Source organism: Gymnoscopelus microlampas (assembly GCF_963454915.1).
Source record: "Gymnoscopelus microlampas genome assembly, chromosome: 12".
NCBI classification, from domain to species: Eukaryota; Metazoa; Chordata; class Actinopteri; order Myctophiformes; family Myctophidae; genus Gymnoscopelus; species Gymnoscopelus microlampas.
This window is the reverse complement of record NC_139949.1, coordinates 53683108-53698928: the sequence shown is the minus strand read 5'-3', so window position 1 is coordinate 53698928 and position 15821 is coordinate 53683108. Positions and strand designations below refer to the sequence as shown.

The following is a 15821-nucleotide window of genomic DNA, read 5'->3' as shown; positions in this document are numbered from 1 at the left end:
GAGTGTTTGTGGATTATGAGGAGGGTCTGGTCTCCTTTTATGATGTGGAGACCAGAGCTCATCTCTACTCTTTCACTGGCTGCACCTTCACTGAGAAACTCTTTCCATTCTTCAGTCCATATCTTAATGATGGTGGTAGAAACTCTGCTCCTCTGATCATCTCTCCTGTCAATCACACTGATTTACAGGATTAACCCTTACATTTTACAATGAGGGTTGCATTTACAATAGAATGTGTAAATTACACAGTATATAATCGTAACTCTGAACAAACCTGCTTATATGCAGCAGTCAGGGCTTCAGTGCCTTGCTCAAGGACGCTTCATCCAGTTCAAAACACTGGTGACGACCTACAAGGCAGTCAAGGCCACGTCACCTCCTGACCTTCAGGACATGATCCACCCCTACACCCCTTCACCCCTACACCCCTTAACAAACACTTTGCAGCAGATATCAGGTTTTTTTTTTTTACCAAAATACTTAGAAAAGGTGTCGTGAGTCATGTGACAATGAGCATCAAACAGGGTTCTGATACTCCATTGACTGTGATTGGATTCATATATTTGTGGGCGGGCTAGGACCTATTTCTTATCCATCACGTGAAGTGATGGATAAGACACAACATCCAATCAACCCCATGTGTCTCAAATAATATGATTTTTGGCAGAATCTCTGAAAGTTTAGAATATTGTGCGGTCCCGTTTTCATTTTGCACGAGATGGGTGATTGTTGCAAAGACCTGCACTACAATACTTCACCATATGTTGAGCTATGATGAAATGAACCCATAAAATTTAACAATGTGTTCTTTTCGTAATGCAGTTTCAATGGTCAAAGCTGTGTTGTTTCACCCGTTGAAGGAATGGCGGATTCGGCCAAGCCCTGGAATACCCGTATGTGTGTCTCAAATAATACTGCCCTTAATACCATCAGAACCCTGAACGCTCACCACATACTGCCCTTAAAACCAAAACCATGACCTCTTGAGAAGAATAGCACTTTTGAACAGTACTTTATCTATATTGCCCTTTGAATGCAACCCTTTTTTTTTTCTTAATTAAGAATATTGTCTGTTCTCTCCTTTGTCTCTTTTTAATGTGTCTTCCCACGGGGGCTCTCGAACGATTCTGCTATGGCCGCCCCCATGTTGCCATGGTTACCTGACGTGTCCAATCACAGTACGTTGAGGCCGGACTGGAGTCACGTGGAACTCCATTTTTGGGAAAATGACGTCATATTTGATGAGTGGAGATTTGAGGAGCTGTATTTAAAGGCTGATTCCACACAGTGTGAGGACATTAGTGAAAGAGAAGCAGGCTTTACATCCTCCTATTGAAACCATTAGAGCACCGAGTGGAAGTCAAAGCTGACCATTCCTCCATCGTAACTTTGAGACGTCACTGTTTGGGTTCTTAGACGTCGCTGTTTGGGTTCTTAGACGTGACTGTTTGGGTTCTTAGACGTCACTGTTTGGGTTCTTAGACGTCACTGGGACAGTTCTAGACAGCTGGAGAAGACACTCAGTCAAGAGATGAAGAAGAAGCTGTGTTATGCTGAGTTGAGGAGGATCCAGCAATATGAGGTGGATGTAACTCTGGACCCTGATACAGCAAATCCCAGACTCATCCTGTCTGAGGATGGAAAACAAGTGAGTCATGGAACCGTAAGGAAGAATCTCCCTGACAACACAGAGAGATTCTCTTATTATGTCGATGTCTTAGGAAAACAAAGCTTCTCCTCAGGAAGGTTTTACTATGAGGTTCAGGTTACAGGGAAGACTGAGTGGCGTTTAGGAGTGGCCAGAGAGTCCATCAACAGGAAAGGTGTGAGACCCAACAATGGTTACTGGACTATAGAGTTGAGGAATAGAAAAGAGTACTGGGGTAATGCTGACCGTGCTGTCCTCCTCCCTGTACGAGAGGAGGTCCAGAAAGTGGGAGTGTTTGTGGATTATGAGGAAGGTCTGGTCTCCTTTTATGATGTGGAGACCAGAGCTCATCTCTACTCTTTCACTGGCTGCACCTTCACTGAGAAACTCTTCCCATTCTTCACTCCAGGTCCTGATGATGGTGGTAGAAACTCTGCTCCTCTGATCATCTCTCCTGTCAGTCACACTGATTGACAGGATTAACCCTTACATTTTACAATGAGGGTTGCATTTACAATAGAATGTGTAAATTACACAGTATATAATTGTAACTCTGAGCAAACCTGCTTATCTGCAGCAGTCAGGGCTTCAGTGCCTTGCTCAAGGACGCTTCATCCAGTTCAAAACACTGGTGACGACCTTCAAGGCAGTCAAGGCCACGTCACCTCCTGACCTTCAGGACATGATCCACCCCTACACCCCTTCACCCCTACACCTCTTCACCCCTACACCCCTTCACCCCTACACCCCTTCACAAACACTTTGCATCAGATATCAGTTTTTTTTTCTTTTTTTTAAAAATCCAAATTAGGTAGAAATGGTGTCGTGAGTCATGTGACAATGAGCATCAAACAGGGTTCTGATACTCCATTGACTGTGATTGGATTCATACATTTTGGGCGGGCTGGGACCTATTTCTTATCCATCACGTGAAGTGATGGATAAGACACAACATCCAATCAACCCCATGTGTCTCAAATAATATGATTTTTGGCAGAATCTCTGAAAGTTTAGAATATTGTGCGGTCCCGTTTTCATTTTGCACGAGATGGGTGATTGTTGCAAAGACCTGCACTACAATACTTCACCATATGTTGAGCTATGATGAAATGAACCCATAAAATGTAACGATGTGTTCGTTCCGTAATGCAATTCCAGTGGTCAAAATTGTGTTGTTTCAACCGGTGAAGGAATGTCGGATTCGGCCACGCCCCGAAATACCCATATGTGTGTCTCAAATAATACTGCCCTTAGAACCATCAGAACCCTGAACGCTCACCACATACTGCCCTTAAAACCAAAACCATGACATATTGAGAAGAATAGCACTTTTGAACAGTACTTTATCTATATTGCCCTTTGAATGCAACCCTTTTTTTTTTCTTAATTAAGAATATTGTCTGTTCTCTCCTTTGTCTCTTTTTAATGTGTCTTCCCAGGGAGCTCCCAAACTATTCTTCTAAGGCCGCCCCATGTTGCCATGGTTACCTGACGTGTCCAATCACAGTACGTTCAGGCCGGTCTGGAGTCACGTGGAACTCCATTTTTGGGAAAATGATATCATATTTGATGAGTGGAGATTTGAGGAGCTGTATTTAAAGGCTGATTCCACACAGTGTCACTGTTTGGGTTCGTAGACATCACTGTTTGGGTTCTTAGACGTCACTGTTTGGGTTCTTAGACGTCACTGTTTGACTCAGTCAAGAGATGGAGAACAAGCTGTGTGATGCTGAGTTGAGGAGGATCCAGCAATATGAGGTGGATGTAACTCTAGACCCTGATACAGCAAATTCCTGGATCATCCTGTCTGAGGATGGAAAACAAGTGAGTGATGGAACCGTAAGGAAGTATCTCCCTGACAACACAGAGAGATTCTCTAACGATGTCCGGGTCTTAGGAAAACAAAGCTTCTCCTCAGGAAGGTTTTACTATGAGGTTCAGGTTACAGGGAAGACTGCCTGGGGTTTAGGAGTGGCCAGAGAGTCCATCAACAGGAAAGGTTATAACACACTGAGTCCCAAGTATGGTTACTGGACTATAGTGTTGAGGAATGGAAATGAGTACTGGGCTGCTGCTGGCCCTGCTGTCCTCCTCCCTGTAAGAGAGGAGGTCCAGAAAGTGGGACTGTTTGTGGATTATGAGGAGGGTCTGGTCTCCTTTTATGATGTGGAGACCAGAGCTCATCTCTACTCTTTCACTGGCTGCACCTTCACTGAGAAACTCTTTCCATTCTTCAGTCCACATAATAATGATGGTGGTAGAAACTCTGCTCCTCTGATCATCTCTCCTGTCAGTCACGCCGATTGACAGGATTAACCCTTACATTTTACAATGAGGGTTGCATTTACAATAGAATGTGTAAATTACACAGTATATAATTGTAACTCTGAGCAAACCTGCTTATCTGCAGCAGTCAGGGCTTCAGTGCCTTGCTCAAGGACGCTTCATCCAGTTCAAAACACTGGTGACGACCTACAAGGCAGTCAAGGCCACATCACCTCCTGACCTTCAGGACATGATCCACCCCTACACCCCTTCACCCCTACACCCCTTCACCCCTACACCCCTACACCCCTTCACAAACACTTTGCATCAGATATCATTTTTTTTTATTTTATTTTTTTATCCAAATTAGGTAGAAATGGTGTCGTGAGTCATGTGACAATGGGCATCAAACAGGGTTCTGATACTCCATTGACTGTGATTGGATTCATACATTTGTGGGCGGGCTGGGACCTATTTCTTATCCATCACGTGAAGTGATGGATAAGACACAACATCCAATCAACCCCATGTGTCTCAAATAATATGATTTTTGGCAGAATCTCTGAAAGTTTAGAATATTGTGTGGTCCCGTTTTCATTTTGCACGAGATGGGTGATTGTTGCAAAGACCTGCACTACAATACTTCACCATATGTTGAGCTATGATGAAATGAACCCATAAAATGTAACGATGTGTTTGTTCCAAAAATGCAATTCCAATGGTCAAAGCTGTGTTGTTTCAACCGTTGAAGGAATGGCGGATTCGGCCACGCCCCGAAATACCCGTATGTGTGTCTCAAATAATACTGCCCTTAAAACCATCAGAACCCTGAACGCTCACCATATTATGTCCTTAAAACCATCAGAACCCTGAACGCCCGCCACATACTGCCCTTAAAAGCAAAACCATGACATCTTGAGAAGAATAGCTCTTTGTAACAGTACTTTATCTATATTTGCCTTTGAATGCATCAGGGTTTTTTTTTCTTAATTTAGAATATTGTCTGCTCTCTCCTTTGCCTCTTTTTAATGTCTTCCCAGGGGGGCTCTGGAACGATGCTGCTATGGCCGCCCCATGTTGCCATGGTTACCTGACGTGTCCAATCACAGTACGTTGAGGCCGGTCTGGAGTCACGTGGAACTCCACTTTTGGGAAAATGACGTCATATTTGATGAGTGGAGATTTGAGGAGCTGTATTTAAAGGCTGATTCCACACAGTGTGAGGACATTAGTGAAAGAGAAGCAGGCTTTACATCCTCCTATTGAAACCATTAGAGCACCGAGTGGAAGTCAAAGCTGACCATTCCTCCATCGTAACTTTGAGACGTCACTGTTTGGGTTCTTAGACGTCACTGTTTGGGTTCTTAGACGTCACTGTTTGGGTTCTTAGATGTCACTGTTTGGGTTCTTAGACGTCACTGGGACAGTTCTAGACAGCTGGAGAAGACACTCAGTCAAGAGATGGAGAACAAGCTACGTGATGCTGAGTTGAGGAGGATCCAGCAATATGAGGTGGATGTAACTCTGGACCCTGATACAGCAAATCCTTACCTCATCCTGTCTGAGGATGGAAAACAAGTGAGTCATGGAAACATATGGAAGAATCTCCCTGACAACACAGAGAGATTCTCTATCTATGTCGATGTCTTAGGAAAACAAAGCTTCTCCTCAGGAAGGTTTTACTATGAGGTTCAGGTTACAGGGAAGACTAAGTGGCGTTTAGGAGTGGCCAGAGAGTCCATCAACAGGAAAGGTGTAAACGTACTGAGACCTAACAATGGTTACTGGACTATAGAGTTGAGGAATAGAAATGAGTACTGGGCTAATGCTGGCCCTCATGTCCTCCTCCCTGTACGAGAGGAGGTCCAGAAAGTGGGAGTGTTTGTGGATTATGAGGAGGGTCTGGTCTCCTTTTATGATGTGGAGACCAGAGCTCATCTCTACTCTTTCACTGGCTGCACTTTCACTGAGAAACTCTTTCCATTCTTCTGTCTATGTCTTAATGATGGTGGTAGAAACTCTGCTCCTCTGATCAACTCTCCTGTCAGTCACGCTGATTGGCAGGATTAACCCTTACATTTTACAATGAGGGTTGCATTTACAATAGAATGTGTAAATTACACAGTATATAATTGTAACTCTGAGCAAACCTGCTTATCTGCAGCAGTCAGGGCTTCAGTGCCTTGCTCAAGGACGCTTCATCCAGTTCAACACACTGGTGACGACCTACAAGGCAGTCAAGGCCACGTCACCTCCTGACCTTCAGGACATGATCCACCCCTACACCCCTTCACCCCTACACCCCTTCACCCCTACACCCCTTCACCCCTTCACCCCTTCACAAACACTTTGCATCAGATATCAGTTTTTATTTATTTATCCAAATTAGGTAGAAATGGTGTCGTTAGTCATGTGACAATGAGCTTCAAACAGGGTTCTGATACTCCATTGACTGTGATTGGATTCATACATGTGTGGGCGGGCTGGGACCTATTTCTTAACCATCACGTGAAGTAATGAATAAGACACAACATCCAATCAACCCCATGTGTCTCAAATAATATGATTTTTGGCAGAATCTCTGAAAGTTTAGAATATTGTGCGGTCCCGTTTTCTTTTTGCACGAGATGGGTGATTGTTGCAAAGACCTGCACTACAATACTTCACCATATGTTGAGCTATGATGAAATGAACCCATAAAATGTAACGATGTGTTCGTTCCGTAATGCAATTCCAGTGGTCAAAATTGTGTTGTTTCAACCGGTGAAGGAATGTCGGATTCGGCCACGCCCCGAAATACCCATATGTGTGTCTCAAATAATACTGCCCTTAGAACCATCAGAACCCTGAACGCTCACCACATACTGCCCTTAAAACCAAAACCATGACATATTGAGAAGAATAGCACTTTTGAACAGTACTTTATCTATATTGCCCTTTGAATGCAACCCTTTTTTTTTTCTTAATTAAGAATATTGTCTGCTCTCTCCTTTGTCTCTTTTTAATGTGTCTTCCCAGGGAGCTCCCAAACTATTCTTCTAAGGCCGCCCCATGTTGCCATGGTTACCTGACGTGTCCAATCACAGTACGTTGAGGCCGGTCTGGAGTCACGTGGAACTCCATTTTTGGGAAAATGACGTCATATGTGATGAGTGGAGATTTGAGGAGCTGTATTTAAAGGCTGATTCCACACAGTGTGAGGACATTAGTGAAAGAGAAGCAGGCTTTACATCCTCCTATTGAAACCATTAGAGCACCGAGTGGAAGTCAAAGCTGACCATTCCTCCATCGTAACTTTGAGACGTCACTGTTTGGGTTCTTAGACGTCACTGTTTGGGTTCTTAGACGTCACTGTTTGGGTTCTTAGACGTCACTGTTTGGGTTCTTAGACGTCACTATTTGGGTTCTTAGATGTCACTGGGACAGTTCTAGACAGCTGGAGAAGACACTCAGTCAAGAGATGAAGAAGAAGCTGTGTTATGCTGAGTTGAGGAGGATCCAGCAATATGAGGTGGATGTAACTCTGAACCCTGATACAGCACATCCCAACCTCATCCTGTCTGAGGATGGAAAACAAGTGAGTAATGGAACCGTAAGGAAGAATATCCCTGACAACACAGAGAGATTCTCTATCTATGTCGATGTCTTAGGAAAACAAAGCTTCTCCTCAGGAAGGTTTTACTATGAGGTTCAGGTTACAGGGAAGACTATGTGGCGTTTAGGAGTGGCCAGAGAGTCCATCAACAGGAAAGGTTTACACCAATTGAGTCCCAACAATGGTTACTGGACTATAGTGTTTTGGAATGGAAATAAGTACCGGGCTCTTGCTGGCCCTGCTGTCCTCCTCCCTGTAAGAGAGGAGGTCCAGAAAGTGGGAGTGTTTGTGGATTATGAGGAGGGTCTTGTCTCCTTTTATGATGTGGAGACCAGAGCTCATCTCTACTCTTTCACTGGCTGCACCTTCACTGAGAAACTCTTTCCATTCTTCAGTCCATGTCTTAATGATGGTGGTAGAAACTCTGCTCCTCTGATCATCTCTCCTGTCAGTCACACTGATTGACAGGATTAACCCTTACATTTTACAATGAGGGTTGCATTTACAATAGAATGTGTAAATTACACAGTATATAATTGTAACTCAGAGCAAACCTGCTTATCTGCAGCAGTCAGGGCTTCAGTGCCTTGCTCAAGGACGCTTCATCCAGTTCAACACACTGGTGACGACCTACAAGACAGTCAAGGCCACGTCACCTCCTGACCTTCAGGACATGATCCACCCCTACACCCCTTCACCCCTACACCCCTTCACAAACACTTTGCATCAGATATCAGGTTTTTCTTTTTTTTTTAATCCAAATTAGGTAGAAATGGTGTCGTGAGTCATGTGACAATGAGCATCAATCAGGGTTCTGATACTCCATTGACTGAAGTGGCAGTGGTGGCCTAGTGGTTAGAGGGGCGGCCTTGATACCGGAAGGTCCCTAGTTCGATTCCCCAATTCATCACATCGATCATGAATCACCGCTGAATAGCCCTTGAGCAAGGCTTCCATGCAGGGTCCGGCTGGAAACAAGTTTCGTACTTAGTCCGACACCCTGGGTAAACAACAAACTTTGCTTTGCTTTGTGATTGGATTCATACATTTGTGGGCAGGCTGGGACCTATTTCTTATCCATCACGTGAAGTGATGGATAAGACACAACATCCAATCAACCCCATGTGTCTGAAATAATATGATTTTTGGCAGAATCTCAGAAAGTTTAGAATATTGTGCGGTCCCGTTTTCATTTTGCACGAGATGTGTGATTGTTGCAAAGACCTGCACTACAATACTTCACCATATGTTGAGCTATGATGAAATAAACCCATAAAATGTAACGATGTGTTCGTTTCGTAATGCAATTCCAATGGTCAAAGCCGTGTTGTTTCACCCGGTGAAGGAATGGCGGATTCTGCCACACCCCGAAATACCCGTATGTGTGTCTCAAATAATACTGCCCTTAAAACCATCAGAACCCTGAACGCTCACCATATACTGCCCTTAAAACCAAAACCATGATCTTGAAATGAATAGCACTTTTTTTTTTACCAATATTGTCTGCTCTCTCTCTCTCTCCTTTTTAAATAGCTGGTGCCATGTTTTTTGCACTTTTTCTGTTTTTCATGTGTCTATGAGGTTGATAGAACTTCATTAAGCCCCCCGGTGGTGGTTTTATGGTGTTTTATGTCTTCTCTGACTATTTGGAGTTTTTCCTGGAGGCTGAAACCTTGAGGGTCAAACGTGCCAATAGAGAAACAGCCCTTTAGTGACATAGTAAAAACATACCTCCCCCTCATTATCATAACACAACAGGTGTGGGCATAAGGAGGAGGGACCAGGACAGGTGGGTGGTGCTAAGGTGGTGGAGGAGATGCTAAGGTGAGAACCACGTATACTTAATGAACTGGAGGCGTGTCCACATAAAAACATAATTGTAACATTTATTAATTTTTTTTGAAAAACATCTTCCTCCTAGTATAACCATAATACCTGATGATTATGTTTTTTTGGGGGGGAATCACAGAAAATCACGGCACCCCATCTTGAAGGTTTTTAACGCCTTTTACTCCTTTTTAATGTGTCTGTTGTTGTTTAATGTGATGACAAGGACCCTGAGTTGAGGAGAACAGTATTTTTCTCCCATGTATGTGGAGTGTGTATTGTTGAAGTGGCTGTGAGGAAGGGACCTCGGTGCAACAGTGGTTTGAGTAATCACGTATGAAATAATAGACTCAGGTCAGAGAATCCTTTTTGGAGGCTTTACTGATGAAGCTCAGGGTGCAGGGTACATGCAGTTTCGTATATGTGTGTGTGTGTGTGTGTGTGTGTGTGTGTGTGTGTGTGTGTGTGTGTGTGTGTGTGTGTGTGTGTGTGTGTGTGTGTGTGTGTGTGTGTGTGTGTGTGTACTTTTTTACCTTGTAAACCTATGATGTGACAATAAATCTAATTCTGATGTGTGTGTGTGTGGCCCCTGCGTCATGCACGCACGCACACACACAAACAAAAACATAGAAAAAGGCAGAGTTCTGGGGTTACACGGGGGTCCGGGGGTCCACGGGGGGCCGGGGACCCCCGTGGATCCCCGGCCGCCACGGGGACCCCGTGGCCCCCCCGACGCCAAAAGACCAAAAAAAATTGGCCTTGTAGATCTTCAATTTTCGCATAAGAATAAGTGTGGAAAAACTCATTGGTTTACATTGGAGTCATTGGACTAACAGCTATTTCACAAAAGTTGAAGAAAAAAGCACTGGATTAATAAAGCTTGGCTGTTAGCCTGGTCTGGACCAGGCTAACTGCTTAATTGCCATGGTAACTAAGGCAGGATTGCTTCAATTTTCTTTCGTGAAACCGGATCATGGATAAACATATCCAGGTTTACTGGCTAAATTAATCTGCCGAGCTAACTCAGCTTTCGCGAAAGCGATTCATGGCTGATCCTGGATAATTTAAGCCAGGATAGCCGATTAAACCCTGTTTATCCCTAATCCAGGTTTCGTGAAACGGACCCCTGGTCCTGTTGCATGTTGCTCAGAGAAGGTCTGCTCACTGAATGAAGCCTAGGTAGTCTCCGACTCAGCCTTGATTGCATTCAGGTGTGCCAATCATAAATGGATTTTATTGATTGATTGATTGATGTACTTTATTTAGTAAGACATGAGAACAGTACATGGCAGTACATAACAGTACATGGAAGTACAAATTCACAATACAAGGTCTACTAAACTGGATAGCTCAGTTAAGCACGTAGCTTGTTTAAGATGAGATCCCCACGCACACAAATCATGATAGTCCAGGCGTTTCGGGCCAGAATCGTGCACTTTACGATACAAGCATGAAATTTGGCACACAGTTAGAGCATGCCATAAGGAACATTTTTGGCTATAGGGCCATCGCAGATTTGTCCTGTGGTAACCATGGCAGCCATTTTCCCAAATGGCCTCCATCTGCTGTTATTTTACCAATAACTCAGGTGCTAGACCACCTAGGATCTTGATTCTGGTGACTAATCCTACATTTTCAAGGATGAGGAATACAGCGGTACTATTTACAACATTCTACTACCTAACTGCATATATCTGGCATTCAGTTAATTAAATAATAATAAACCCATCAAAATATGTAATGATGTAGTACAGTAGATGTTTTCAAACTGACACGTGAGAGTCAAGAATGCAGTACTTCACTGTTTCTTTTATTAGTAGTAGTATTGCATAATTATTTTCAATGGACTATAAGACACAACAAAGGCAGAGTACTCATGAGTCATAGCCTAATGGCATATAGACCAATTATTTGTTTACCAACATTGAGACTGGACGCACAGGTGATTGTTTCACGCAATCAATTCTCAACCTGTTGTTTTGGGGTGCGCTGATTTCAGCACACCCCAACCCCCTCTTGTGTGTTGGCTAGTGAGGCGCGTCCTAGCGAGACCTGATAGAATGGGTTTCATTGCGCGCATACTGGTTCCGCGCAGACTGGTTCTTATCAGTGTGACGTCGTCTGTTAAGGGGTCTATTCAATAAAGCCAGATAATCTACACAATGTTAGTTGCACAGTCCACCACAGTAGCAAAGGGCAGTACACTGAAGTGCTGCCTTAACACATCTGCATTGTCCACTGCATCCCTTTTTGCAACCACAGCGGAGGAGTTCCCGAAAGGCCAGGCTCGCTTCTGTGTGGTCCAGTGCACTTCCCATCCTCCTGTCAAAATTAGAATCAGCTTTATTGTCAGATCACAGGTTTACAAGTGTAAAGAAGTGGATTAAATTATTTGTATTCACCTGTCTCCTTCCTCTTCCACCCCCATTCACCTGGGGATGGGAGTTCAGGGGCTGCAACCATCGCCTGTCCCCAACAATGGCCAGCTTGGTAGGCTGCCCTCTTTGTATGTTGAATCAGTGCAGCTCGTGTTGGGGGGAGTCCATCAATTGTTCTGCCCTTCTGGGTGAATAGCTGCTTCCGTGCCTGAATCACTGATGCCTGGCCGCTAGTGCGGTCATAGAGCAATACCACAAAACGCTCCAGAGGCTCCATCCAGTCATCTATTTTGTCTGGGATGGCAGCTAAGGAACTGAAGGCACGTGTGACGTCACCATAGGTTTTCCAGGTCTCCCATGCCGTCTTCTTGCCTCTGCCTCCAAAAGATGACACTGTGTCACATCCAGTAAAGGCATCGAACATGGGTAAGGCTAAGCATCGATCTGGGCCTAATGCCCTTGCCATCTCATGAGCTGCTAAGTTACGGAAACTTTTCCCAGTTCCAAAAGCAACCCACAGCTCAGTCAAGTGCAGGCGTTGGGCTGACGTTATTGCCAGGACTAGCACATCCGTGTCTACTGTGCGTATTGTCACCTTGCTATACCCTTTCTTCACAGCATCTTCTAGGTGTAATATGACACGAGTAGCAGCCTCCTCATGTACTGTAGTTAGTTAGGTAGTTACTAGCATGTTGTGAATAGTACCACTGTATTCCTCATCCTTGAAAATGTAGGATTAGTCACCAGAATCAAGATCCTAGGTGGTCTAGCACCTGAGTCATTGGTAAAATGACAGCAGGTGGTGGCCATTTTGAAAGATGGCTGCCATGGTTACCACAAGACAATTCTAAATAGTACCACTGTATTCCTCATCCTTGAAAATGTAGGATTAGTCACCAGAATCAAGATCCTAGGTGGTCTAGCACCTGAGTTATTGGTAAAATAACAGCAGATGGAGGCCATTTTGGAAAATGGCTGCCATGGTTACCACAGGACAAATCTGCGATGGCCCTATAGCCAAAAATGTTCCTTATGGCATGCTCTAACTGCGTGCCAAATTTCATGCTTGTATCGTAAAGTGCACGATTCCATCAAAATATGGCCCGAAACGCTTGGACTATGATGACATATAAGAGACAGACAGATATACACACTACTATACAGAATGTCATACAATCAGTTTACAGGTTACTGGTATGAAGGGTGAAAAATATGTACAAAAAAAGAAAGAGAGAGGGGGGGTAGGTTAGGTTAGGACATGGGGTAGGTTAGGACTTGGACAGGGGCCATTTTTGAATTGCAGCCTCCTGAAGGTGTATCTTTAGGGCATTTTTGAAAGTGAGTAGGGTTTTACACTCCTTTACTCCTTTTGGTAGGGCATTCCACATTTTAGATGAATAGCATGAGAAAGAGTTCATTCCCTTTGTTGTGCCAAATCTGGGTTGAACATGGTTTGTGGAGCTGCCTCTGGTGTTATGATCATGGACTTGATTAACATTTTGGAAATATTTTGACAAATACAGGGGGATCCCAATGTTGTGGTGTATCTTGAAGACCAGGCCCATAGCAAGTTGCTGTACTCTGTCCTCAACCCTAAGCCATCCAATCCTAGCAAAATGATCACCATGATCACTGCGCACCATTTAGGTGCGCAGCAAGGCCTTGTTAAGTTAAGGCAGTGTTAAGTAACTATGAAATGTACTCAAGTAATGTACTTAAGTACAATCTTTAGGTACTTTTACTTTACTGGAGTTTTTCCAACTTTCGATACTTTTACTTCTACTCCACTATATCTCTGAGGCAAATATTTTACCTTTATTACAAATACAATTATTTGATAACTTTAGCTACTAGTTACTTTGCAGATATAATAATATTATAGAACATACAATAACCACGTCAGCCCTACTTTATACCTAGGCTATTTGAAAATAAGAAGCGTCGCGATGCGACACGACGTGAGCTTGTAGATCAGCTATTTTCAAACAATTTAGTATTTTTACTTTTTGTACTTTAAGTGCATTTTGATACCAATACTTTTTTACTTTTTGCAGTTTTACTTATTTTAAATTGCAGTATTGATACTTTTACTTACGTAAAATATTCGAGTACTTTTTCCACCACTGGGAAGTGTCAATAAAAGTGATTGTGATATAATAACAGTGAGTTGGATCTGGCATGCTCCACGGTGCTGATGCATGGATTAATAAAACAGCATAACACAGAATAATCGCTCATTCTCTAGCAGATAACAACCGCAGGTATTAATCTCAGAACTCCCATTGACTGGCAGTGGTTTATGGATTAATGCGGCTAATATGCATATCAATGCAGAGCCGTGGAAGCGTTTGGCAGGACGTGGCTCATTAGTCGCGTCGACTTCACCGCCTGGAAAACAACGCAGCGCCTTACCGCTGAACACAAAGAAGAATGGTTCTGAAACGGTTATTTAACCTACATTCAATCCGGGGGGCGCGTCTGTCATTTTAGAATTATTTTTGCTATTACAAAAAATAGCAGATCTACAAGCTCATAGCGCGACACCGAGTGCCGCGCTATCTACAGTGTACATTAGAATGGACACACTTATTATTAACTACAGTGTACATTAGAATGGACACACTTATTATTAACTACAGTGTACATTAGAATGGACACACTTATTATTAACTACAGTGTACATTAGAATGGACACACTTATTATTAACTACAGTGTACATTAGGAATGGACACACTAATCAGCTGAAGTGGCTTAAAGACTACATTTGGGCTTACAGTGAAATGTTGGGTTTTGTGTTGCTCAGATATTTGACATATTATACCATCACTGTCGGGTGGAAACCTTGTGTGTCCAAAACAAACTCAAACTCTAGTAAAAAAAACTATATTTATAAACCCGCACATCCACTTTAGATTTAGCAACACAAAAAAAGTAGAAATAGAAGATCTACAAGCTCACAATGCGGCGACCTGTGCGTGCGTGTGTGTGTGTGTGTGTTTGTGTGTGTGTGTGTGTGTGTGTGTGTGTGTGTGTGTGTGTGTGTGTGTGTGTGTGTGTGTGTGTGTGTGTGTGTGTGTGTGTGTGTGTGTGTGCGTGCGCGAGCGCGCGTGCGTGCCTAAGTGCAAATGTTGTGAACTCATGAACTCATTTCCATCATACAGCCACCCCCTCCATATTTGGGCAAGACTGTTGCCCATGAATATGAGGTCATTATCAGACCCTGTTTCTATTGGTCAATTCATCATGGCCGCCAGTTCCCACCTGACGTTGTGCGGAAGCCCCGCCTCCTCCAGACCGTGCCCGATAACAGCCAGCTTACATAACGTCTTCAGACTAGGATTTAAGTCCAAGACATACAGGCGGTCAGAGGGAGCGTCGGGCTCATACCGTCCTCTTACGTTACGTTTGTATCTGAGTCCTCCAAAGAGGACGACGCCACGCCCCCCCGCGGTGCAGCAGGACATCAACGTGGTCAAACGCGGGCCTTTCCCCTCGGCCTTGACCTTCCTCCAGGAGAAGGTCTGTGGGCTGAAGGTCCACAGGTCGCTGAAGGTCCGGTCCCGGTTGTTGCCGCCGAACACGTACAGCTCCCCGCCGCGGGCGAAGACCGAATGACCCGAGCGTCCTGCCGGACGAGGAGGAGCCTGCGCAGAAAGCACGTTCAGCCAGCTGTCGGACTCCGTGTCAAACACCCTGACGTGGTCGTCCAGGTGCGGACGACCCCCGAATACAAACATCTTCGTCCCGATGACGGTGGCGGAGTGGTGCGACGCGCCGGGCGGCGGAGTTCCTCGGGCGTTAATCGAAGACCAGACCATCGTGCGGGTGTCCAACTTGTGGATGTCATCGGCATAACAATTCCGCAGGGTCCATCCTCCCTGGACGAACATGACCTTCCCCGAGACGCAGGCCGAGTGGCCGTCCCTCCCCTCTGGAATGGTCCCGGACGCCTTGGGCTTGAACCACCTGTGGGCGTCGACGTCAAAGGCGTAAAGCGCGTCGCGGTAAGGAACCCCTCCCCAGATGTAGGCCAGGGCGTCTTCTATCAGCACGGCGGTGTGGCCGTGGAGCGCGGAGGGAACCTCGGCGGGACGTTTTCCTCTGCCG

The 15821-nt window shown here is 44.5% G+C and overlaps 1 protein-coding gene across 1 annotated transcript in view; it reads right to left on the bottom strand.

The window, feature by feature from the left end:
* Positions 1 to 14947: 14947 nt before the first annotated feature.
* The window catches only part of LOC311057455 (kelch domain-containing protein 3-like), a gene marked incomplete at both ends in the record, with an annotated part of 1065 nt that continues 191 nt past the window's right edge, over positions 14948 to 15821 (bottom strand). Inside the window, one exon of the mRNA XM_084074412.1 lies at positions 14948 to 15821. This exon is cut by the window's right edge and continues 191 nt beyond it. Within this exon, the coding sequence (XP_083930538.1) occupies positions 14948 to 15821 (874 nt within the window).